Below are 24,598 nucleotides of genomic sequence, written 5' to 3'. Positions count from 1 at the left end.
ATATCCACCGTATAGAGTGGTTATTAGGTTTAACAAGTTGAGTGATATATATAAGGCCTAGGACAGGGCCCAGAACATTAGTAAGAACTAATTTGCTTAGAAATTATAATAGCCGAAGTTTTTGAGGAGTACCATGTTTTTGAGGCTTTTAGGTATGAATTTAACCAGTTTCCTCCTTTCAACCATACCTTTCTTCTTTTCAATTTTTTTTTTTTCAATCTTTTTGAGATAGTCTCACTCTGTGGCCAGACTGGAGTCCTGTGGCATGGACTTGGCTCACTGCAACCTCCACCTCCCAGGCCCGAGTAGCTGGGATTACAAACAGGCCCCACCGCACCCAGCTAAATTTTGTATTTTTAGTAGAGGTGGGGGTTTCACCATGTTGGCCAGACTGATCTTGAACTCCTGACCTCAGGTGATCCGCCTGCCTCAGCCTCCCAAAATGCTGGGATTACTGGCCACCATGCCCCGCCTAACCATGCCTTTCAAATTTATTTCCATCCTTCTTTTTTCACTGTGTCCCTTTAGCTAAGGGTTAATGTATCCATCCGAGGAGCTTTCCAGATCTAATTATGTGGTTTTTTTCCTGATGATCAAACATTTTCATATATTATTGTATGGTACAGTGTTGTACTCAGCAATAATCTTTTTTTGAGATGGAGTTTCGCTCTAGTTGCCCGGGCTGGAGTGCAGTGGCGTGATCTCGGCTCACTGCAACCTTCACCTCCTGGGTTCAAGGATTCTGCTGCCTCAGTCTCCCGAGTAGCTGGGATTACAGGCACCTCCCACCACGGCCGGCTAATTTTTGTATTTTTAGTAGAGATTGGGTTTTACCGTATTGGTCAGGCTGGTCTCAAACTCCTGACCTCAGGTGATCTGCCTGCCTCAGCCTCCCAAAGTGCTGGAATTACAGGCATGAGCCACCGTGCCCAGCCTCTACTTAGCGATAATTAAGACTTGTATGATTATTTGTTTCTGTTCTAATTGGCTTCAAGCTGTCATAATTTTTAAGCTCTTGTAATTTTATAGTTTTTAGCTTCCTCTCTCACTGTTAGCTCCATTACTTGCTGCTGTCGGTACAGCTGCTTTTATCAGTTCCTCACTACTTCTCATCTTCAGAGTCTGATCTGCTGAGTGTTGAATCATTGAGTAATAACATCTATGGTAGGAATGGAAAATAAATTTTAGCTTGCATCTTGATTCCAACTAGTAGTGGTCACCTGGAGTGCTGTGCTAAGCAGGATTCCGGAGCATCATTCCTGTGTAATGGGAAAAAGTGCTCTGACAGTGGAAGAGGGTGGCAGTGTGAATGCCACATATTTGCCATTTACTGTCCAAATTAAGATCCTGAATGAGGATCTGAGTGGGTTCTGTAATGAGTGAAATACATAAGTTAGTGTATAGATTTTGTAATATTGTTTTGCCTTCCTTGAGGCTTTTTCAGTTACTGAGTACCATTCATTCATTCATTCATTCATTCATTCATTCATTCATGTGATGGAGTCTTGCTCTGTCACCCAGGCTGGAGTGCAGTGGCGTGATCAGGGCTCACTGTAACGTCCGCCTCCCAGGTTCAAGCAATTCTCCTGCCTCAGCCTCCCGTGTAGCTGTAACTACAGGCGTGTGCCACCATACCTGGCTAATTTTTTTATTTTTAGTAAAGACAGGGTTTCACCGTGTTAGCCAGGATAGTCTCGATCTCCTTACCTCATGATCTGCCTGCCTTGGCCTCCCATTACAGGCGTGAGCTACCACACCCAGCCTGTTGATTACCTTTTTGCTTTAGACCTTGGGGTTTCCAAATAACTTACCCTGAGATAAATGAAGGAAACGGCTTTAAAGGATTTTGTCTTACACTGAAGAAGTTACCTTGAGATTTGTAAATATGCAGTTACTCAGTAATTTAAGTCGTGTCAAAACATACTGTTGTTTTTTGTGTGTGTGCGTGGTGTTTCATATTTTATCAAAATTACATACTTAATAAAATTATAGTTATGCAATAAATTCACGGAATGGAGAATGCCAGAATATTAATAAAATTTCAGAAGGCTCATTGAATTTTCAAACACTTCTTTATGATGGCAATAAATAGGCATGTCTGTATGATTATGAGTTTTTAAATCATTTAATGTGTGAATACATCTGAAAAAGTTTAAATTTTAAAATGAATTATTCTTGATATGTCTTTCCTTTGACACATATCACATATAACTTTTGCAGGTTGGATTTGCTACCATTTTATGCAAGATTGGTTGCTACATTGCATCCCTGCATGTCTGATGTAGCAGAGGATCTTTGTTCCATGCTGAGGGGGGATTTCAGATTTCATGTATGTATTTAAGCATTTATTTTGTAATATATATATTCTTATACGTTGAGTGAGGATTCTTTAAGAATGTAATTGTTGGTGAGCATATTCTTGAAATTTGATAGTGGTATAACAGTTTAGAATTTATGGCATTCTAAATTTTTGAAAAGTGGTTTACTTAACGAAGCTTGAAATTGATCAGTGATATTCTGTTGGAAGGTGAGCTGTTGCTGCTACCTTGTTCCCCCATTGCAGGAATGGCACTTTTTTGCTTTTCCAAGGTAGAAACGCTTCTCCAAGGTCAAGACAGCAGGAGCCTTCATTGGTGTTTCCAAAAGAAACATAATTGGCCACCATGAGTCAGGGTGTGGTGCCACATAGGATAAGGTTCTTTAGGTGCTTGGGTCCAAATGTGTGGCGTCTACAAGTTTCCATCAATAATCTGATACTAGCGAGTGCTGCCATAGCCCGTGTTTCTTTGATTCTTGCCTTAAGAAATTTTACGTTGGATCATGGTGAGTTTCTTAAAGATCACCCTGGGAAATAACAGGAGCCTGTTACCAGATGGCTTCCCTTTCTCTCTAGCCCTAGAAGTATGAACAAACTATGTGTTAGTGGTTCTCCCAACCCATGTTATCCAGTTACTTCATGGAGGTGCTTCTGCTTCAAATACAGGCTTGATAGTGGGGAAATGATACTGCCAGAGGTGACTGAAAGTGGACGTTGTTAGACTGTGAAAAAACATGAAATTCAATTGTTGTTAGCCAATGGAAAAATGGTGTTTACAAAACTTTGCTTTATCATAATTTGGTCAGAATGCAAATAAAAACAGGAAATGTCTGCACGTGCTATCTCTCACTCACTATGCACCAGTCAGTCGTATTGCCAAGCTCTCGGAAGAACAGACAAAATTCCCGAGGTCAGGAACTCAAACGGTGTAGTTGAGGACACAAGGTTTAAATAAAAATTAATCCTTAAATGTAATAGCTGTAAGGAATTGCATGCTGAATTGCCAGGTGAATTATTGGAGAGTGGGTGCTTTGAGTGCAAAGGAAGGAGAGTCTCTTGCAAAGGAGAATAGTCTGTAAGCACTTCTTGTTAGTATGAGATTTGTGGTTAAGATTTTTTGGGGCCAACTTTTGCTAGTTTTTCAGATTTTCACAGGTAGTATGTAAGGGAAGGTTTCTATGTTTAGAGAGGTTGGAAACACTGAACTCAATAAAGTTAAATGGTTTTGTTTTGTTTTGTTTTGTTTTGTTTTGTTTTAAGAATTCTCAAAGCATTAATATGGTAATGTGCTCTGTGAATCTCCTGGAGGGCATGCATATGGAACCCATCAAAGAACACACTTTGACAAATGCTGCTAGTTCAGAGACAGATACATCATAAGCCGTGATATTCTTGTTGATATGTTTAATCTCATTGTACAAAGAAGTAACTGTTTTACTAGTGGACAGTATGAGTTATTATATTGGTTATATGCCTATACCTCTCAACCAATCCCCAAATTAAAACACAAGTTCCTGGACCAAGCATAATTAGTGCTTTTGGTGAAAACCTTAAAATTAAGAAAATTCTATATGTACTCTCTCATTTGAAAATTGGGGTGAGAGTTGGGGTATTGGCATTTTTATTGTACTGCTGCAGTGCTTCATTACAAGGGAAGAATATCAGAACTCCAGGAGCACACTTTGGGAACCAGTGCTCTCCGAGGGAGAAGAAAGAGCACTCTACATACTTGATCACCGTCTACTTCCTCCAGGATCTGGCCTTCCTACCCCAAATCTATAGGCTTTGCCAGCGATTTTCTATTAGGCGGAAACATGCTCACCACTCACATCCTTAAAGTGACAACAACAAACACCTTTTCTCAGCATCCCCCGTCCCCTCCCTCAGCCGCCAACTATTTCATTACCTTCTTATTGAAATGTTTGACAGTATACTTGTCTCTGTTTCTCCTGACATTTACCCTTTGATTCACCATCATAGCACCCTGGCAGAGACCAGCAGTTGTTTTTCCGGTTGCCTGTTAGTTAGTGTCTCTGCAGACTCGAAACTGCCAGACTCTCCTGTTTTTTAGGAAGCCTGCCTCTGGCTCCACCACATGCTAGCATTGTAACTGTGGCCAACTTAGACTCAAGTGTTCTAAACCTTGGTTTCCATGTCTACCAAGTAGGGTTAATAATTGCATTTTTAGAAATAGGATTGTTCTTAAGGATTAAATGAAATAATGCACGTATAACTCCTCACATAGCATCTGTACATAAATATCATTTAATAATAATTATACCTTCTATACCACCATTCTCTTCTGGTTCTTACTTGTGTTACTTTCTTAATCTCCTCCACCTTTTTTTCTACCTGAGTTTCTTTGTTGGGACTGGCTCAGCTTTCTTCCTTCAGCCTCCTTTTTAATGGGATGCATTTAGCTGGCCTTTAATTCATATCTATTTTTCAACAACCCCAAATATATATATCTTGCCAGAACCTCTCTTATGATACTTAGAAAGTTTTCGTGTACTTTGAGCTAAATTGGTCCCCAAACTGAATTCATTATTTTCTTCTTAAAAATGTCTTTTACTTCCTTGAATCTGCTTCTGTATTTTCCCTGTAAATTTACAATGTATTTTATCCAATTACTGAGATAAATACCTCTACTTTTGCACCTAGACATTTAGGAGCCATTGTTTATGGAATTCATTTGATACTGACTTCTAAAACAACTAAAATCTAGCATCTTCTCTTCGTACCTCCTGCCACTGTCTTTCATTTGCTATACCTGGAGTTATGATAGTAGCTTTTTAACCAGCTTTTCTTGTCTCTGTCTTCTACCTAGATCTAGTGTTATTTCTGCAGTCTGATATGTTTTCCCCCCTAAGAACCTCAACTGAGAAATAAAGCTTTTGTTAACAAAGCCGTGTGAAATTTCATTGGCAGTTAAGGAAATTCTAGTTGAAACAATGGGTTTGCTAATTTAACTGACAATTAGAAAAGGTAATAGACATGAGAAACCAACATTCTCAGATACTTCAGGTGGGAATATGGTGAAGCTGTTTGGCACTAGATTTCAAGAGCCCTAGAGGCATTCATACTTTGGACAACTCGGAGGACATGTCCTAAGTAAACAAATCTATGTACCAAAAAAGGGTGATTCACACTATGACTCTAATAGGGAAAACTGATCATCTGAAAGCCCAACAGTGGATTAATAAAATGGCCATATAATCACAATGCTGAAATGATGGAAAGCCATTAGAATTGATGTTTACAAAAACCTTTTTAGGGCCAGGTGCGGTGGCCCACACCTATAATCCCAGCATTTTGGGAGGCCGAGGCGGGCAGATCACCTGAGGTCGGGAGTTCGAGACCAGCCTGACCAACATGGAGAAACTCTGTCTCCCTAAAAAAAGAAAAAATACAAAATTAGCCGGACGTGGTGGCGCATGCCTGTAATCCCAGCTACTCAGGAGGCTGAGGCAGGAGAATCACTTGAACCCAGGAGGCGGAGGTTACCGTGAGCTAAGATTGTGCCACTGCACTCTAGCCTGGGCAACAAGAGTGAAATTCCATCTCAAAAAACAACAACAGCAACAACAAGTTTTTATATCAGAAAGTACTTTTTTAAAAAGCAAGATATAAAATCTTACGTATAATAAACATACACTTAAAATGCTTAGAAAGTAGAGAAGAAAAAACAATTACATGTGAGTATGTTAACGTGGCAGTCTTTGGATGGTGGGAATAGGAGGAATTCTTTTCCGTTGTAGTTTTCTGTGTTCTCTAAAGTTTCAGTACGGCCTACTTCTTTAGTGATGAAGGGGACAACTTTTTGTTTTGTTTTGTTTTAAGAGATGGTATCTTACTCTGTCACCCAAGGTGGAATGCAGTGGCATGATCATTGCTCACTGCAGCCTCAAACTTATGGACTCACGCGATCCTCCTGTTTCAGCCTCCCAAGTAACGAGGACTACAGGCGCATGCCAACACACCTGACTGGGGAGACAACTTTTATTTAACATAAGCAAATTAAGTCACTGACATTTTAAAAATTAATCATCTCCCAACTTTTTGATTAAGTTTCTTTATTTGTTAAAATAAGTTGACTACATATCCCCATTATAGGTATATTTATTTCAAAATTACATACCTTGGCAATTATACCAAATGCTTTTGTGCATTGTAAACCATACAAAAACAAATGGAAATGTGTGAGATAAAACATATAAATAGAATTGCCAGTTTCCCCTCCCTACTCCAAGTAGGTAAATAGTCTTGTGCACTCTACTTTGGAGATACTGGTTCACAAAAGTTTTTAAAGAATTTTATGTCAAGGCAAATTTACTTATTTATAGACTCAGTACTGATTTTTTGTTTAGCCTACAGTAGGTTTTCAGAAAAGTTTGCTGAATGATTGAAGAGACTTCATGTAAAACAAAGTGAGCAAATTATGGAGGATAGAAAATCTATTTGGGTGAATATCTATTTGGCCCTTCTAGAGGGGCCAGCTTGACTAGAACAGAGGATTCTTTCTCTAGGAAAGTGGTAAATGATAGGCCTTAGGAAATCCTTACAGTTCATGTGTGTTGATATATCTGAAAAGTTTTTTTTTGTTGTTGGTGTTGTTTTTGAGACGGAGTCTTGCTCTGTTGCCCAGGCCGGAGTGCAGTGGCGGGATCTTGGCTCACTGTAACCTCAGCCTCCCGGCTTCAAGTGATTCTCCTGCCTCAGCCTCCCAAGTAGCTGGGACTACAGGCACAGGCCACCATACCTGGCCAATTTTTGTACTTTTAGCAGAGACGGGGTTTTACCATGTTGGCCAGGTTGATCTCAAACTCCTGACCTTAAGTGATCTGCCTGCCTTGGCCTTCCAAAGTGCTGGGATTATAGGCATGAACCACTGTGCCCAGCCTGAAGAGTTTTAATTAGTATATACAAACTTTGTTGTTCAATTAATCTCAATTTTATTTGTCTTTAGCAGAGTTGCAAGCCACATTTTTGCTATGGATGATTGATTATATGAATAAAGTCTTACAAGAGGCATTATTGAACTACAAATATATAGAAAATGTTACATTGTTAATTCATCCAGAAGTGTTTTGACATATTTTTGATCATAAGGTTTTAAGAAATGAGAGTGAAGACCGGACGCAGTGGCTCACGCCTGTAATCCCAGCACTTTGGGTGGCCGAGGCGGGTGGATCACCGGAGGTCAGGAGTTCAGTCAGCCTAACCAACATGGAGAAACTTCATCTCTACTAAAAATGCAAAATTAGCCAGGCATGGTGGTACATGCCTTTAATCCCAGCTACTTGGGAGGCTGAGGCAGGAGAATCACTTGAACCTGGGAGGCGGAGGTTGCGGTGAGCCGAGATCACACCATTGCACTCCAGCCTGGGCAATAAGAGCGAAACTACATCTCAAAAAAAAAAAAAAAAAAAAAAAAAAAGGAAAGAAGTGACAGTGAAAAATGTTGAAATGTTGAATGAGGAGTGAGAATGTTAGCCATTTTTATAAGTTACAAGCTTTTGAAAAGCCTTCAGTTTTCTCATCTGAAAATGAGGGAGTGAGATCATTGATTTATAACACTTCATTTAAATATTGTATAATTTTGTCATTTTTATTAGATGTAACCTCCGTAACCTTTATAATATTTCAGAATAATTAGAATTAATGTAAATATATGATGTGGATGATACAGCATATTAACATGTTTTGAAAACTAGAATGCTTAGTAATGCTTAAAATGGTGTGATATTCCATAGCAGTTGATGAAGAGGATATGCATCCAATGTCATCCAAGGAGATTTAAAAATAGATATATGTATTTCCCAACCCTACTGACCCTAAAGACTTAGTTTTAGTATATAGTGGTGTTTTTTTTTCCCTTTTTTTTTTTGAGATCGAGTCTCACTGTGTCACCCAGGCTGGAGTGCAGTGGCATGATCTCATCTTGCCACAACCTCCCCCTCCCAGGTTCAAGCGATTCTTGTGCCTCAGCCTCCCGAGTAGCTGGGATTATAGGCACGTGCCACCATGCCCTGCTAATTTTTGTATTTTTAGTAGAGACGGAGTTTCACCATGTTGGCCAGGCTGGTCTCAAACTCTTGACCTCAAGTGATCCACCTGCCTCGGCCTCCCAAAGTGCTGGGATCACAGGTGTGAGCCACCATGCCTGGCCCGTTTTAGTGCGTAGTTTTTGATATGCTTTCTTATGTGTTTTCCCAAACAAAGACACAAGGTCAGTGTAATTTACATTTAAAGTTAAAAAAAAGGAAAGAAAAATACCAGTTTCATTACTTAACAGCAACGTTTTGGTGGTTTTTTGTTTTTTAATTTTTAGTTTTACCTTTTTTTCTCTATAGTTTTTCATGGATGAATTATATTTTATGTGTAATTTTCTGTTATTTCTCAGAAGCATTTTACCCTGTCATTAAAATACTCCTTAAGCATCATTTTATTTATTTATTTATTTTGAGACGGAGTCTCGTCTCGCTCTGTTGCCCAGGCTGGAGTGCAGTGGCGCGATCTCAGCTCACCGCAAGCTCCGCCTCCCAGGTTCACACCATTCTCCTGCCTCAGCCTCCTGAGTAGCTGGGACTACAGGCGCCCACCACCACGCCTGGCTAATTTTTTAATATTTTTAGTAAAGACGGGGTTTCACCGTGTTAGCCAGGATGGTCTCAATCTCCTGACCTCGTGATCCGCCTGCCTCAGCCTCCCAAAGTGCTAGGATTACAGGCGTGAGCCACTGCGCCCAGCCTAACATCATTTTAAAAGTTGTCTAATCTTCTTTTGTCCTGTACCTTAATTGCTTAGTACCAAGTGAAGTGTAGTCACTACCATCATCATCATTATCCTTACTTTACCAAGTGGGCAGACAGGCTCAGGGAGTTTATATGACTTGCTTAAGATATTATATCCCATAAAGTGATCTTAAGAGCACAGACATTCTAACTCTAGAACTTTTGCTCTTTCATGTCACTGCAGAATGTATATTAAGCTTTAGCTTTTCAATTATTTGTCAGCAAACATTTATTTAGTGCCCATGTATTAGAGGTACAAATATACAAGGAAGGATAAAATGAGTGATAGTATTTATTGAACTCTTGCTGGTCCAAAGCACTCTTTTATGTGCTTTACAAGTATTAACTTATTTAAGACTCATAACCCTATTAGGTCCAATTTACAGATAAGGACATTGAAACACAGGTTAAGTAACAGGCAGTAAGTGTAAGTAATAGTGCTGGGATTGAAATCCAGCAAAACTGGTCCACAGTCCACACTCAATCAATCCTTGAAGCTCAGAAAATAAGGTAAATTAGGCCGGGCGCGGTGGCTCAAGCCTGTAATCCCAGCACTTTGGGAGGCCGAGACGGGCGGATCACGAGGTCAGGAGATCGAGACCATCCTGGCTAACACGGTGAAACCCCGTCTCTACTAAAAAATACAAAAAACTAGCCGGGCGAGGTGGCTGGCGCCTGTAGTCCCAGCTACTGGGGAGGCTGAGGCCGGAGAATGGCGTGAACCCGGGAGGTGGAGCTTGCAGTGAGCTGAGATCCGGCCACTGCACTCCAGCCTGGGCAACAGAGCGAGACTCCGTCTCAAAAAAAAAACAAAAAAAAAAATAAAAATAAATAGAAAATAAGGTAAATTAGTAAGAGAAGTTTTTTATGTGCATGTATATGAAACATTTATTTGTGAAAAGTTCTTTCTTTATGAAGGCTGTGCTTCCTTCTAAATTACAAGGCTGATAATAAGCAGTCAGGTTTATTCAGTATCAGTTTGTTTAATATTACAAATGAGACTCTAGTTCTATTTTATATTTGTCTCTAATTGCAAAACTATTTTGTATGCTTAAATGATGTCATTAAAAAAAAAGTTCTGGCACTTTGGGAGGCCGAGGCAGGCGGATCATGAGGTCAAGAGTTCAAGACCAGCCTGACCACCATAGTGAAACCCCGTCTCTACTAAAACTACAAAAAATTAACCGAGCGTGGTGGCAGGCGCCTGTAATCCCAGGTACTCAGGAGGCTGAGGCAGGAGAATCGCTTGAACCCGAGAGGTGGAGGTTACAGTGAGCCGAGATCGTGCCATTGCACTCTAGCCTGAGCAACAGTGCGAGACTCTGTCTCAAAAAAAGAAAAAAAAAGTTCTAAGCCGATTGTGGTGGTTCACACCTGTAATCCCAGCATTTTGGGACGCTGAGGCAGAGGGATCGCTTGAGGCCAGGAGTTTGAGACCAGCCTGGGCAACATGGTGAAACCCCATCTCTACTAAAAATACAAAAATGTAGCCAGACGTGATGGCATGCACCTGTAATCGCAGCCACTCAGGAGGCTGAGGCACAAAAATCTCTTTAACCTGGGAGGTGGAGGTTGCAGTGAGCTGAGATTGTGCCACTGCACTCCAGCCTGGGTGACAGAGTGAAGCTGTCTCAGAAAACAAGGAAAGAAAGTGCTAAACTAATTCAGGGCACTACATTATGGTCACTGGTGTTCAAATGAAAGTTTTCTAGACTGTAGGTTTGGTTTTCCGATGAAAATGGAATTCTGAGGTTAAATCCAATTACATTTATCTCGATATGTCTGTTTGCATTGCACTGTAGCAGCCAGATTTTGTTGCATCTGATAATTCTTGAAATTTGTGCCTAACTAGAAGACTTACATTTGCAAGGGACTTAACCATTGACCAGGTACAACCATGACTGGTGATAAAAAAGAACAGTGATTATATTGGCTCTTTCGCTGTAATGTATTTATAGTAAAAATGCAGCATAGTTCATAATTATAATACACTAGCCAAGCCTTAATACCAGTTTTGCTTAGGTGAGCACTTGGCATTCATATTTTTAAAGCAGCATTTCCTAAAGTGTGTTCCTTATAGTATTAATTTAAAGGGATGTTAACTAATAGCAGTTTCTAACATTTCAAAAAGGAGGTTCATGTTGCCAAATAAATTTGAAAAACATTGACTTAAAGTTTTCTTTATTTAAGAGCCTCTTTAGGCCTGGTAAAATTCATTTTTTTTCTCCAAATTACTTGACCGTGGAGCTGTTTTGCAGAGCACATCCTGGGACTGGTGTTATACAGAGCAATTTTTTCTTTAACTTACAATAGTTTAAATATAGCAAGAGTTTTGTTTTTGTTTTTGTTTTTGTTTTGAGACACAGTCTTGCTCTTGTCACCCAGGCTGGAGTGCAATGGCATGATCTCAGCTCACTGCAACCTCCACCTCCAGGGTTCAAGCAATTCTCCTGCCTCAACCTCCCAAGTAGCTGGAATTACAGGCGCCTGCCACCACGCCTGGCTAATTTTTGTATTTTTAGTTGAGACAGGGTTCCGCCACGTTGGCCAGGCTGTCTCAGACTCCTGACCTTGTGATCCGCCTGCCTCAGCTTCCCAAAGTGCTGGGATTACAGGCCTGAGCCACCGCACCTGGCCTATAGCAAGAAATTTTACCCTTACCTATTAAAAATATCTGGAATGGTCTGGGCACAGTGGCTCACGCCTGTAATCTCAGCACTTTGGGAGGCCAAGGTGGGTGGATCGCCCGAGGTCAGGAGTTTGGGACCAGCCTGGCCAACATGATGAAATCCCATCTCTACCAAAAATACAAAAAATTAGCCAGGTGTGGTGGTGGACGCCTGTAATCCCAGCTACTCGGTAGGGTGAAGCAGGAGAATCGCTTGAACCCAGGAGGCAGAGGTAGTGAGCTAAGATTGCACCATTGCGCTCCAGCCTGGGCGACAAGAGTGAAACTCTGTCTCAAAAAAAAAAATAAAAAAATCTGGAGTCAATTTGAATGCATTAAAAATAGTTTTTATCACAGAGATTCAAAATGTTGATTAAGCATTATCTTTTCTCTCTTAATTTTTAGGTACGAAAAAAGGACCAGATCAATATTGAAACAAAGAATAAAACTGTTCGTTTTATTGGAGAACTAACTAAGTTTAAGATGTTCACCAAAAATGACACACTACATTGTTTAAAGGTTAGTGCTAAATTGGTTGATTGCTTTTAATTGAAAAGTTTAAAGTTTTAGTTATAAATGGTAGATAAAGTGAAATAATTTAATATTTGATTAATCCAAAAGAAGACCAAGAAAGGAAGAAAAAGTAACATTAAACAGGTGTGCAAAATACAAAACAAATAGTTAAGATCTTAGATACTTATGCAGTTCTACCAGTAATAACGTGAAACCTGAAAAGGGTGAAATACATCAAGTAAAAGCCTTAAAAATATAAAACTTGATTAAAACAACTATTAGGAGCTATCTACAACTGTTACCCTTAAATATGAAGATGAGAAAAATTAAATAAAAAGATGGGGAAAATAGTGCTATACAAATACTAATAAAATGAAAGCTGACTTCTCTGTGTTATCGTAGAGGTTAAAAATATTGACTGGCGGTAGTTATCTTACTCTGTCACATGAATACAAACATTTCTACCTAAACTAGAACGTCCCGTACTTATGAGTTGCCATCCCTGGAGAGCTGTAGAAATTTTTTCTCACTTGGCTACCAGTGAGTTCACAGTATTACAAGGGGTTATTAAGTTCAACCTGTAACACTTTTGACAAAAGCATGAAATATTATTAGAAATAAAGGGCCAGGTGCCGTAGCTCACGCCTTTAATCCTAGCGCTTTGGGAGTCTGAGGCGGGTGGATCACCTGAGGTCAGGGGTTCAAGACCAGCCTGACCAACATGGAGAAACCCCGTATCTACTAAAAATACAAAATTAGCCAGGCGTGGTGGCTGGCGTGCACCTGTCATCCCAGCTACTCGGGAGGCTGAGGCAGGAGAATCACTTGAATCCAGGAGGCGGAGGTTGTGGTGAGCCGAGATCACACTATTGCACTCCAGCCTGGGTAACGAGTGAAACTCCATCTCAAAAAAGAAAGAAAGAAAGAAAGAAAGAAAGAAGGCTGGTTTGTAATGATGAAGAGGTTATTTTAACAGGAAAAGATTACCTTTCTGAATCAGTATGCAGCCAATAACATAGCTTCAAAATATGTAAAGCAAAAATTGGCAAGAAATTGGTTTCTATTGTATCATGATATGAACTAGATTAAAACTTACTTGATTCTTATTCATCATCCAAATTGCCTCCCATTTCTTACTACAGGTTAAGTTTCCCTTATCTAAAATGCCTGGGACCAGAAATGTTTCAGATTTCAAATTTTTTTCAGATTTTGGAATACAGTATTTGAAATTTGAAATGGGAGGCAATTTGCATGATGAATAAGAATCAAGTAAGTTTTAATCTAGTTCATATTATGTAGTACTATGTTCTTTGCAAATCATGCCATAGAAGGACAAAAAAGGGCACAAAAAGATATTCCTTATAAGCCAGAAAAACCAAGTGATTAAATGATACAATAGAAACCAAGTTCTCAAATGTCTCAATCTGTTTTAGTTTAGAAAATATGCATAAATGATTAGGAGGGTAAATACTAAAATGTCCTAGTGATATGTTGTGTCTATAATTCATATAATGAGCAAATAATACTTTTGTAGTGAGAATTTTGGAAAATAAATATATAGACCAAAACAAAAGGCATTGAGAAAAAGTCTGCTGTGTACGTGGCATGTGTTTAAATACAAAACATCTAATAATAAATATAGAAAGGGCTTTGACATTCGTTTCCACATATCTTTCTGTGAAAGACATTAAATATATTGAAGTTTTTCAATACAAATTAATGGCAGAACACAAAAGATGCCCAGCAGTGAACTCGAGTAGACTCACTTCTGTTTTTTACATTTTCCAAGTTCTTACACACATTAGATGTATGATAATTTCTTCCTCTACTAGGATTGAAGAGTTGCCTTTGTAGTTTTCATCATTCTTCCTGTTGCAGATGCTTCTGTCAGACTTCTCTCATCACCATATTGAAATGGCATGCACCCTGCTGGAGACATGTGGACGGTTTCTTTTCAGATCTCCAGAATCTCACCTGAGGACCAGTGTACTTTTGGTAAGGGCTTGAGGATCCTGGAAAGAGCTAGAGGTTCTTGATTTACCTGTGCTTCAGAGGTTGAAAATATTGACCAGTGCTGGTTATCTTATTCTTTCATAAGAATACAAACATTTCTGTCTAAACTGGAACATCCCATACATATGAGTTGCCATCCCTGGAGAGCTGTAGACATTTTTCTCACTTGGCTACCAGTGAGTTCACAGTATTGCAAGGGGTAATTAAGTTCAACCTGTAACACTTTTAACAAATGATGCAGATGAGCAGGCACCCAATACTGTTTTTTAGAGCAATGTTTGTGAATGTTTTTGTTACGTTATGAATGTTTTGGTGCATCTCAAACCATTATTCGTGTGTCATGTAAGCACATAAAATGTAAGCTTAAATTTTAAAATTAAGGCCAGGCGCAATGGCTCATGCCTATATTCCTAGCACTTACAAATACCAGCCTGGGCAACATAGTGAGACCTCCTCTCTACAAACACATTTTAAAACTAGCCAGGCATGGTGGTGCTTTCCTGTAGTCCCAGCTACTCAGGAGGCTGAGGTGAACTTGGGAGATCAAGGCTGCAGGAGCCGTGATCTTGCCACTGCACTCCAGCCTGGGTGACAGAATGAGACCCTGTCTCGAATGAATGAATGAATGAATACCCACACAGCTATAGGGGGGGATGATAAAAAGAAATGAAATATAATTACCATCTTCAAAGTGATTCACCTCTAATGGGTGAGAGTTAACTACATAATTCTAGTACAATGTTGTAGGTACTGTAATGGGGGGCTGCAGAGGATATTGTGGGCTCATGGAGGAGGTACTTAAACCAGACTGAGAGTAGGAAAGATCTCCCCTAATGGCTTGATAGTATTTATGGAGTGTGAACTCTGTGCTAGACCCTTGGAATATAAAGTTGGAAGAGTTTCTGCCCTTACGTAGTTTATAACCTAATATGACAGTCAGACAGATAAATAGAGAATTGAAATACATTATGGGAAGTTAAAAAAAAAAAAGATATACATTATGGTAAATGTATATGCCTAGGGTATTTTGGGTGTAGCTAGAAGAGACACCTAATTTACTATATCAGGAAAGGGTTCTTGGAAAAAACAGTTTTTATTTTGGAGACCGAAGCTGAGTCTTAAAGGCAGAGACGAGAAACCAGTTGAATAAAACAGCTGCAGGTAAGACTGGAGGGGAGGGTAGGCACACACTAGCTTATAAGGAGCCCAGAGTGCCATGCTAAGGAGCTTGAGGTTTTTTTCCTGGTGGCAGTGAATAACTGTTGAAGGATTTTAACTAAGCAGGTAGAGTGGTTATGATCAGATTCATGTTTTTAGAAAGATTAGTGTGGAGGCGATAACTGCTGAGACCAGGGATACAGGGAACAGTTAAAAGGCTGTTTTAAAAACCTAGGGAGACAACAGTGAAGAAGTGAATTGGGGTATGGATGGTTGGGGAGAAACTGGAGAATTCTGACTTGCTATATGAAAATTTTTAGGAGGTAGAACTGAGGAGACTTGGTGGTGAGATATAAGGGATGAGGAAGCAGAAAATACACTAAGATAAGACTAAAATTCTGCCATGGGCATCTGAGCAGATGATGGCGCCAGTCACAGACATGGGGGAATAAAGGGGAGGAAACAGATGATGAGTTTGGTTTGAAGCACATCAGTGCTTATGGGATCATCTAAAATGTATTCACATTTATTTGAGAAGACATATAACCTTTTAACTGGTTTGCCTTCAAAATTATTCTTGGCTAATGTTAAAATTAGTTTCGGGTATGTGTGAGTGTGCGTGTGTGGGAGAAAAGGTTCTAAAGCAGGCCAGATAACAGGTTGAGACTAATTGAGATTAAAAGCTGGATTATCTGTGTACAAGTGATAAGTTAAATGATGCATTCTATTTTGTCTAAAGAACTTACAGGGTGCTGTCATTAAGTCTCTAGCTCTATTTAACATGGGAGTGTTTTCTTGTCTGTTTGGAAGACTGAATATTTAACAGGCATTCACTAATTATAGTACAAAGATGTGTCAGTATAGGGGCTTAGGTACAGTCAGTGTACTATAGAAATCCTTGGAGACAAGAGAAACAGTTACGAAACTTGGTATACCCACAGTTTAACTTATAAATAGCAAAACTTTCTCCTAGTATATGATGATTTTGCACGGATAGAAAAGCAGTCCATAGGAAAGAGTGAACGTGTTTTTAAAAATTCATTCATTTATTCATGCATTGTTAAATATGAATTGCATGTCTGTCAGGCACTGTTTCTGGTGCTACATATGTGACAGTAAAAAAGATACAGCCCTTGCCCTCCTTGAGCTCACATACGCACAGAACTTGAAATCCACCACCACCCAGCACCCCAGTCCACAACGCTGCTTGAAGTTCATCAGTGATCTCCCTCTGCACATTTAAACCCAGCCTTCTCACCTTTGTGTGCAGTGCTCTCTATTACCCGTCCCCTCCCTCCTCTTCTCTCTTGCACTGCTCCCTGCTGGGAACACACTGGCCTTCTGTTCTGTGCCACATCTGCCTTTCTTTCTCCTTGGGCCTCTGCATGCTTGCTCTTCCTGAGGTTCTTCAGCCTTTGTTATCCTTCAGATCCTAGTTTAAATGTCACTTTCTCAGAAAAACCTTCCCTAACCCACCCCGAACTAAAGTAGGTTCTCTGTTGTTTCAGATTGCAGTACTTATTGTTCATACTACTGTTGCAATTATTATTGAAAAGAATAGTAGTTGATTTATTTGTTGATTTTATTCTGTCTTCTGACACCAGACTATTAAGCTTCCTGAAAGTAGGAATCATGTCTGTCCTGTTCACTGATGAGTTTCCCGTGCCTGCCATATTGCATAACACTAATTAAGTACCAAGTAATTTTTGTTTGTTTTTGAGACAGGGTCTCCTGCTGTTGCCCAGGCTGGAGTGCAGGGGTGTAATTATAGCTCACCGCAGCCTCCAACTCCTGGGCTCAAGTGATCCTTCCACGTCAGCCTCCCGAGTAGCTGGGACTATGGATGCACACCACCATGCCTGGCTCATTTTTTTATTTTATAGACACAGGGTCTCACTATGTTGCTGAGACTGCTGTCGAACTCCTGGCCTCAAGTGATCCTCTTGTCTTGGCCTCCCAAAGTGTTGAGATTACAGGCATGAGCCACTGCACCTGGCTACTTTTCTTTCTTTCTTTCTTTCTTTCTTTCTTTCTTTCTTTCTTTCTTTCTTTCTTTCTTTCCTTTCTTTCCTTTCTTTCCTTTCTTTCCTTTCTTTCCTTTCTTTCCTTTCTTTCCTTTCTTTCCTTTCTTTTCTTGAGATAGGGTGTTAAGCTTGTCTTCCAGGCTGGAGTGCAGTGGCATGATCATAGCTCACTGCAGCCTTGAACTCCTGGGTTCAGGCAATCCTCTCACCTCAGCTTCCTAAGTAGCTGGGATGACTGGTGCACACCACCATGCCTGGGTAATTTTTTACTTTATTTTTCTTTTATTCTGTTATTTCTTATTTTAGAGATGGGGTCTCACTCCATCACCCAGGCTGGAGTGCAGTGACATGATCATAGCTTACTGTAGCCTCGAACTTCTGGGCTCATGTGATCCTCCTGCTTCAGCTTCCCAAGTAGCTGGGACTACAGGTACTTACTACTGTGCCCAGCTATTTATTTTAGTTTAGTTTAGTTAAGTTTATTTTAATGTAGAGAAGGGGGGTCTCACTTTGTTGCCCAGGCTAGTCTCAGACTCCTGATCTCAAGAGACTCTCTCACCTCAGCTTCCTAAGTTGCTAGGATTATAGGCTTGAGCCACTGCCCCCAGCAGATGTTTTTAAAATGACTTAATTATTCAGTAATCTGAATGCTTTTTGGCATGATGCTGTTTTAAGAATTAGGAGTGCTGTTTAAAGATCTTCAACTTGTCAGTGGTTCTCAACTGGCATCTAGTGAGTAGAGGCCAGAGTGGCTGTGAAACATTCCACAATGCACAGAATAATCCCCCACAACAAATTATCCAATTGGAAATGTCAGTAGTGCTGAGGCTGAGAAACCATGAAGTAGATGGTGAGTGACTAGATCTGTATTTGTTAGTTACTTACCTCTCCTGAGCTGATACTGAGCAACCCTAGACACATTATAAGACGTTGGGGACTTTTAGTTTTTTGCAGAGACATGTCAGGTATCTCATACAACATTGGAGCCTTGAGAATGAAATCTTAGTTGTACTGGAAACAGCTATAGTCAGCCCTTTATTTATATTTTTAGTCCTTATTGTCACTCACTTGTATATTTGAGCCTTACTTTCCTTAAAGTTCATGTTTTTTGGCAAAGTTATGAAAGAAGTTACCTTGGCAGCAAAGTTCTGAGTCTTTTATTGGATGAAGCCTAAGGCTAAGTAGTCATGGACTAGTATGTTCTTTTTTTTTTTTTTTTTTGAGATGGAGTCTTGCTCTGTCGCCCAGGCTGGAGTGCAGTGGCGTGATCTCGGCTCACTGCAAGCTCTGCCTCCCGGGTTCACGCCATTCTCCTGCCTCAGCCTCCTGAGTAGCTGGGACTACAGGTGTCCGCCACCACGCCTGGCTAATTTTTTTTGTATTTTTCATAGAGACAGGGTTTCACCATGTTATCTAGGATGGTCTCTATCTCCTGACCTCGTGATCCGCCCACTTTGGCCTCCCAAAGTGCTGGGATTACAGGCTCGAGCCACCGCGCCTGGCCCATGGATTAGTATGTTCTAAAAATAAGTAGTATAACAGTTAGTGTGCTTACATGCTCTTTGATATGCCCATTGATTGTTTTTGTCTCACCACCCCCACCTCCTTGTGCTCTTTTTTTTTTTTTTTTTTTTTTTTTTTAAAAGAGGGTCTTGCTCTTGCCCAGTCTGGAGTGCAGTGCCAATCATGGCTTACTGCAGCCTCCACCTCCCAAGTTGCTGGGACTACAGGTGCGTGCCACCACACCTGGCTAATTTTTGTATCTTTTGTAGAGATGGGGTTTCACCATGTTGCCCAAGCTGGTCTTGAACTCCTGGGTTCAAATGATCCTGTCATCTCAGTCTCCCAAAGTGCTGGGATTCGAGGCATGAGCCGCAGTGCCCAGCCCTTTCTTTGGCTTTGTAACCCATTACTTTGAAATAGTAAATCACTGAGAAGTTTAGTTAGAAGTAAAGGAATCTTAGAAGGAAAGTGTTTTGATTAATTTGGACTTTTTATTTCAGGAGCAAATGATGAGAAAGAAGCAAGCAATGCATCTTGATGCGAGATATGTCACAATGGTAGAGAATGCATATTACTACTGCAACCCACCTCCAGCTGAAAAAACCGTGAAAAAGAAACGTCCTCCTCTCCAGGAATATGTCCGGAAACTTTTGTACAAGGATCTCTCTAAAGTTACCACTGAGAAGGTAAATCTTATGAAATCATGCAGTAATAGTTAACGTGAGATTTGTGGTAGTACTAAGCTTATGTAGAGTAGGAGAACTGGGGGTGGAGCTCAAGTTCCTTTACAATCAACTCTGTGTAAGTCATCCTAAGAAGGAATTCTTACGATGATACATGATATTTGAGACATAGGTTTTGTTTTCCTTTTATGACAACTTTTTTTCTAATTGAAATAGTAACTCTAGGAAATTTTGATTTTATGTATATATTTGAAACTATTACTTTCTCTCTGGTATTCCATAATAAATTTGTACTTAAATATTTTGCATCAGTACATGGGATCCTAACCTTTAGTAGACTTTATAAGAGGCCCATGATCCCTCTGAAATCTCATAATTTTGAATGTCTGGCTATTTGTATTTTTGTGGAAACAGGGTCTGCAGCTTTCTTTAGATTCTCAACAGGGGTTAATTTCCAGTGAAGGTAAAGAATCACTGACCTATTATGTTAATAATTGTAGTTACCATGTTAGAAACTTCACTTTTCAGTAAGATATGTCGAACAAAACATTTCTTGGTGAACTCTACAACTTGACATATAATACAGCATAGAATTTTTTTCTTTTTAGGATGGAAGGTGATAAGAAATTATGTTGCAGGTTTGAAAATTGAAACCAGCTTCCTCAATCAGAGGCAGTAGTTGTTTCAAATAGTTTTGGAATTGTCTAAAAGTTTGAGAAGTATAGAATGGCTAAATGAGTTCTCATACCAGCTTCATTGGAAATGTCAGAGTCATGTTTAGTGTCTGAAAGATGAATTGTTTTTTTTTTTTTTTTTTTTTTTGAGACGGAGTCTCGCTGTGTTGCCCAGGCTGGAGTGCAGTGGCGTGATCTCGGCTCACTGCAAGCTCCGCCTCCCGGGTTCACGCCATTCTCCTGCCTCAGCCTCCGAGTAGCTGGGACTACAGGCGCCCGCCACCATGCCCGGCTAGTTTTTTGTATTTTTAGTAGAGACGGGGTTTCACCATGTTAGCCAGGATGGTCTCGATCTCCTGACCTCGTGATCCACCCGCCTCGACCTCCCAAAGTGCTGGGATTACAGGCTTGAGCCACCGCGCCCGGCCAAGATGAATTGTTGATGATAATAGAGAGTAGAGATGAAAGGATTACTTTGCAATTGGCTAATAGTATCCATTTTATATAAGGAGAAAAATGGAAAGACTTTGATTATGGTTAGAGCTCTGCTGATTATCTTGTTATAGTAGAGGCTTTGAAATAATAATTGCTAACTTTTAAAAATAATTTAATTTAATTTAATAGAGATGGGGTATTGCTATGTTCCACAGGCTGGTCTCGAACTCCTGGGCTCAAGCAATCCTCCTGCCTCAGCCTCCCATAGTGTTGGGATTACAGGTGTGAGCCACTGCATCTGGCCACTAACATTTTTATAATGTGCCAGACACTTTCCTATGTACTTCACATATTTTTAACTTGTCTAGTCTTTGCCATAAACTAGGAAGTAAGTACTTTTTTGTTATCCCCCGTTTACACATGAGGAAACTGAGGTTGTTGTACAGTGTCAGTCTTGATATAGTGTCCTCTACCTTAAGGGATCTTTTAGCCAGTTGACTTTGGGTTTATTTGTTGGAAATTAATGATTTTATTTTTTAAGTGAGATTATTGACTGGCACAGTGGCTCGTGCCTATGAGCCAACACTTTGGGAGGCCAAGATGGGCAGATCACTTGAGGCCAGGAATTTGAGACTAGCCTGGCCAACATGGCGAAACCCTCATTTCTACCAGAAATACAAAAATTAGCCGAGTGTGTTGGCGCATGCCTGTAATCCCAGCTACTCGGGAGGCTGAGGCACGAAAATTGCTTGAACCCTGGAGGCAGAGGGTTGTAGTGATCTGAGACCGTGCCACTGCACTCCAGCCTGGGTGACAGAGCGAGACTCCGTCTCAAGAGAAAAAGAAAGAAAGAGAGAGAGAAAGAGAGATTATTTATGTCAAATGATGCACCAAAGAGAACATGTTATTTTTCTTAAACCTTGGGTTTTTGTTTTTGTTTGAGATGGAGTCTCGCTCTGTCATGCAGGCTGGAGTGCAGTGGTACGGTCTCGGCTCACGGCCATCTTTCCTTCCCGGGTTCAAGTGATTCTCCTGCCTCAGCCTCCCTAGTAGCTGGAATTACAGTTGCCCACCACCGTGCTTGGCTAATTTCTGTATTTTTAGTAGAGACAGGGTTTTGCCATGTTGGCCAAGCTAGTCTTGAACTCCTAACCTCAGATTATCCACCCACATTGGCCTCCCAGAGTGCTGGGATTACAAGTGTGAGCCACTGCGCCTGGCCTGTTCTTGTTTTTAAAGACCTACTCTATGCTGGGCATAGTGGCTCATGCCCGTAATCCCAGCACTTTGGGAGGCCAAGGCACAGGGATCACTTGAGGACAGGGGTTTGAAACCAGCCTGGGCAACACAGGGAGATTCCACCTCTACAAAAAATACAAAAATTAGCCAGGCTTGCACGCCTTTAGTCCCATGTATTTGGGAGACTGAGGTGGGAGGATTGCTTGAGCCATGGAGGCAGAGGTTGCAGTGAGCCGAGTTTGCACTACTGCGCTCCAGCCTGAGTGAGACTGTGTCTGGGGAAAAGAAAAGAAAACAAAACTTACTCCAAACTCCTGATTGGATATTTCTTTTAATGACCTTAGTACAGTTACCTAGATTGAAGACCTGAAAACTCTAGAAAATTTGAGAGCACTATGGAAGGATTTGGGAAAGATGATAATACATTTTATCGTAATTAGAAAATCTCATTTTTTCTATTTCTGAAGAGGCTGTTAGAGGATTTCTAATGTACTTTCTATTTCAGAAGTTCTCTGTAGAGTCATAGCAAAATTTCTGTATTATTTGGTCAGACTACTGTGCACTTACTTAATAATTTAAACAAAATTCTCTTTGTTTAGGTTTTGAGACAGATGCGAAAGCTGCCCTGGCAGGACCAAGAAGTGAAAGACTATGTTATTTGTTGTATGATAAACATCTGGAATGTGAAATATAACAGTATTCATTGTGTAGCCAACCTCTTAGCAGGACTAGTGCTCTACCAAGAGGATGTTGGGATCCATGTTGTGGATGGAGTGTTAGAAGATATTCGATTAGGAATGGAGGTAACCAAGACTTTTTTTAATGTCACACAATTGGAATTTGTGGATAATTTATTATTTCTAGGTTACTGTTGAGACTCAAGTTATAGGAATCTGTAAATTTATTAGTTAGAAAAAGCTGATAATCATTTTATAAGAATTTTCTGTAAACACTTTCCTCTTTTTTTTTTTTTTTTTTTTTTTTTTGAGACAGAGTCTCGCTCTGTCACCCAGGCTGGAGTGCACTGGCATGATCTCCGCTCACTGCAAGCTCGGCCTCCCGGGTTCAAGCGATTCTCCTGTCTTAGCTTCCCAAGTAGCTGGGATTACAGGTGCTTGCCACCACGCCTAGCTAATTTTTTTGTATTTTTAGTAGAGACGGGGTTTTGCCATGTTGGCCAAGCTGGTCTCGAACTCCTGACCACAGGTGATTGCCTGTCAACCACCCAAAGTGCAGGGATTACAGGTGTGAGCTACTGCGCCCGTCCTAACACTTTGCTCTTATTGTAAAACCCAGATTTATTGTTTTCTTAATTCACTGATTGCAGAGAAAATAGGTTAAGGGTAGAATTACATTTTAACTGTTTTAGAAACAATTAATGTAATGATAGCTAAATTTAATATCTAATATGTTCTTTTTGTGAAAACACTTTAAAGATAGCCATTTCCTAGAGAGAGAAAAGGACACCTGGAAGTGACCACTTTATTATGAAAGATCTGTCGTTTCTATATTCAGTGTTCTTTCAGTGATTGATATTTTCAAGTTACTAGAGGCAAGTTTAACCTGTTTTCATGTACACTACTCCTCTTTAATGAAAATCTGTGTTTTTGTTTCCTTTTAGGTTAATCAACCTAAATTTAATCAAAGGCGTATCAGCAGTGCCAAGTTCTTAGGAGAACTTTACAATTACCGAATGGTGGAATCAGCTGTTATTTTCAGAACTCTGTATTCTTTTACCTCATTTGGTGTTAATCCTGATGGCTCTCCAAGTTCCCTGGACCCACCTGAGCATCTTTTCAGAATTAGACTCGTATGCACTATTCTGGACACATGTGGCCAGTACTTTGACAGAGGTTCCAGTAAACGAAAACTTGATTGTTTCCTTGTATATTTTCAGGTATATAAGCTGAAATATTCAGTTTGGCATCATTTAATGCATTGCATGTGTTTTAAAAAATACTATTAGAGAAGAAACATGGTATTCATATACCCTATATATGTTCATAATTAGATTATATTGTTCATAGAAGAATGCTTTTGGAAATTTAAAGATACATGGTGGATTCTATTATATGAACATTCTCATTGCATGTAACTTTTATGATTGATAATGATTGCTCATTAATTTTGGGAATTATTTTCATACAGTTTATAAATTTGGTTCACTAATTTGTGGACCATTATATTTAATACAGTAATTTATTAATTAAAATTACTTGTGATTTGTAATACATTTGTTAATGTTCTCTTCTCACTCATCTATATTCTGATTTACATCTCAAATTCTTGCTTTTTTTTTTTTTTAAATAGAGATGGGGTCTTGCTGTGTTGGCCAGGTTGATCTTGAATTCCTAGCCTCAAGTAAGTCTCCCACCTCAGCCTCCCAAAGTGTTAGGATTACAGGCATGAACCACCGTGCGCAGCCCAAATTCTTGTTTCTAAAAGATAGAGTTTTTTTTTTTTTTTGAGACTGAGTCTTGCTCTGTCACCCAGGTTGGAGTCTAGTGGTGCAATCTCAGCTCACTGCAACCTCTGCCTCTCAGGTTCAAGCAGTTCTCCTGCCTCAGCCTCCAGAGT

The 24,598-nt window shown here is 40.0% G+C and overlaps 1 protein-coding gene across 1 annotated transcript in view; it reads left to right on the top strand.

The window, feature by feature from the left end:
• The window catches only part of UPF2 (UPF2, regulator of nonsense mediated mRNA decay), a 120,501-nt gene that overhangs the window by 64,023 nt on the left and 31,880 nt on the right, over nt 1-24,598 (top strand). The window contains exons 9-14 of the mRNA XM_025397279.1: nt 2,221-2,329; nt 12,185-12,298; nt 14,171-14,287; nt 19,491-19,676; nt 22,621-22,824; nt 23,643-23,918. Of these exons, the coding sequence (XP_025253064.1) occupies nt 2,221-2,329; nt 12,185-12,298; nt 14,171-14,287; nt 19,491-19,676; nt 22,621-22,824; nt 23,643-23,918 (1,006 nt within the window). The remainder of the gene's footprint in view (nt 1-2,220; nt 2,330-12,184; nt 12,299-14,170; nt 14,288-19,490; nt 19,677-22,620; nt 22,825-23,642; nt 23,919-24,598) is intronic.

This window comes from Theropithecus gelada, chromosome 9 (assembly GCF_003255815.1).
Source record: "Theropithecus gelada isolate Dixy chromosome 9, Tgel_1.0, whole genome shotgun sequence".
NCBI classification, from domain to species: Eukaryota; Metazoa; Chordata; class Mammalia; order Primates; family Cercopithecidae; genus Theropithecus; species Theropithecus gelada.
This window is presented reverse-complemented; position numbering and strand designations above follow the sequence as displayed.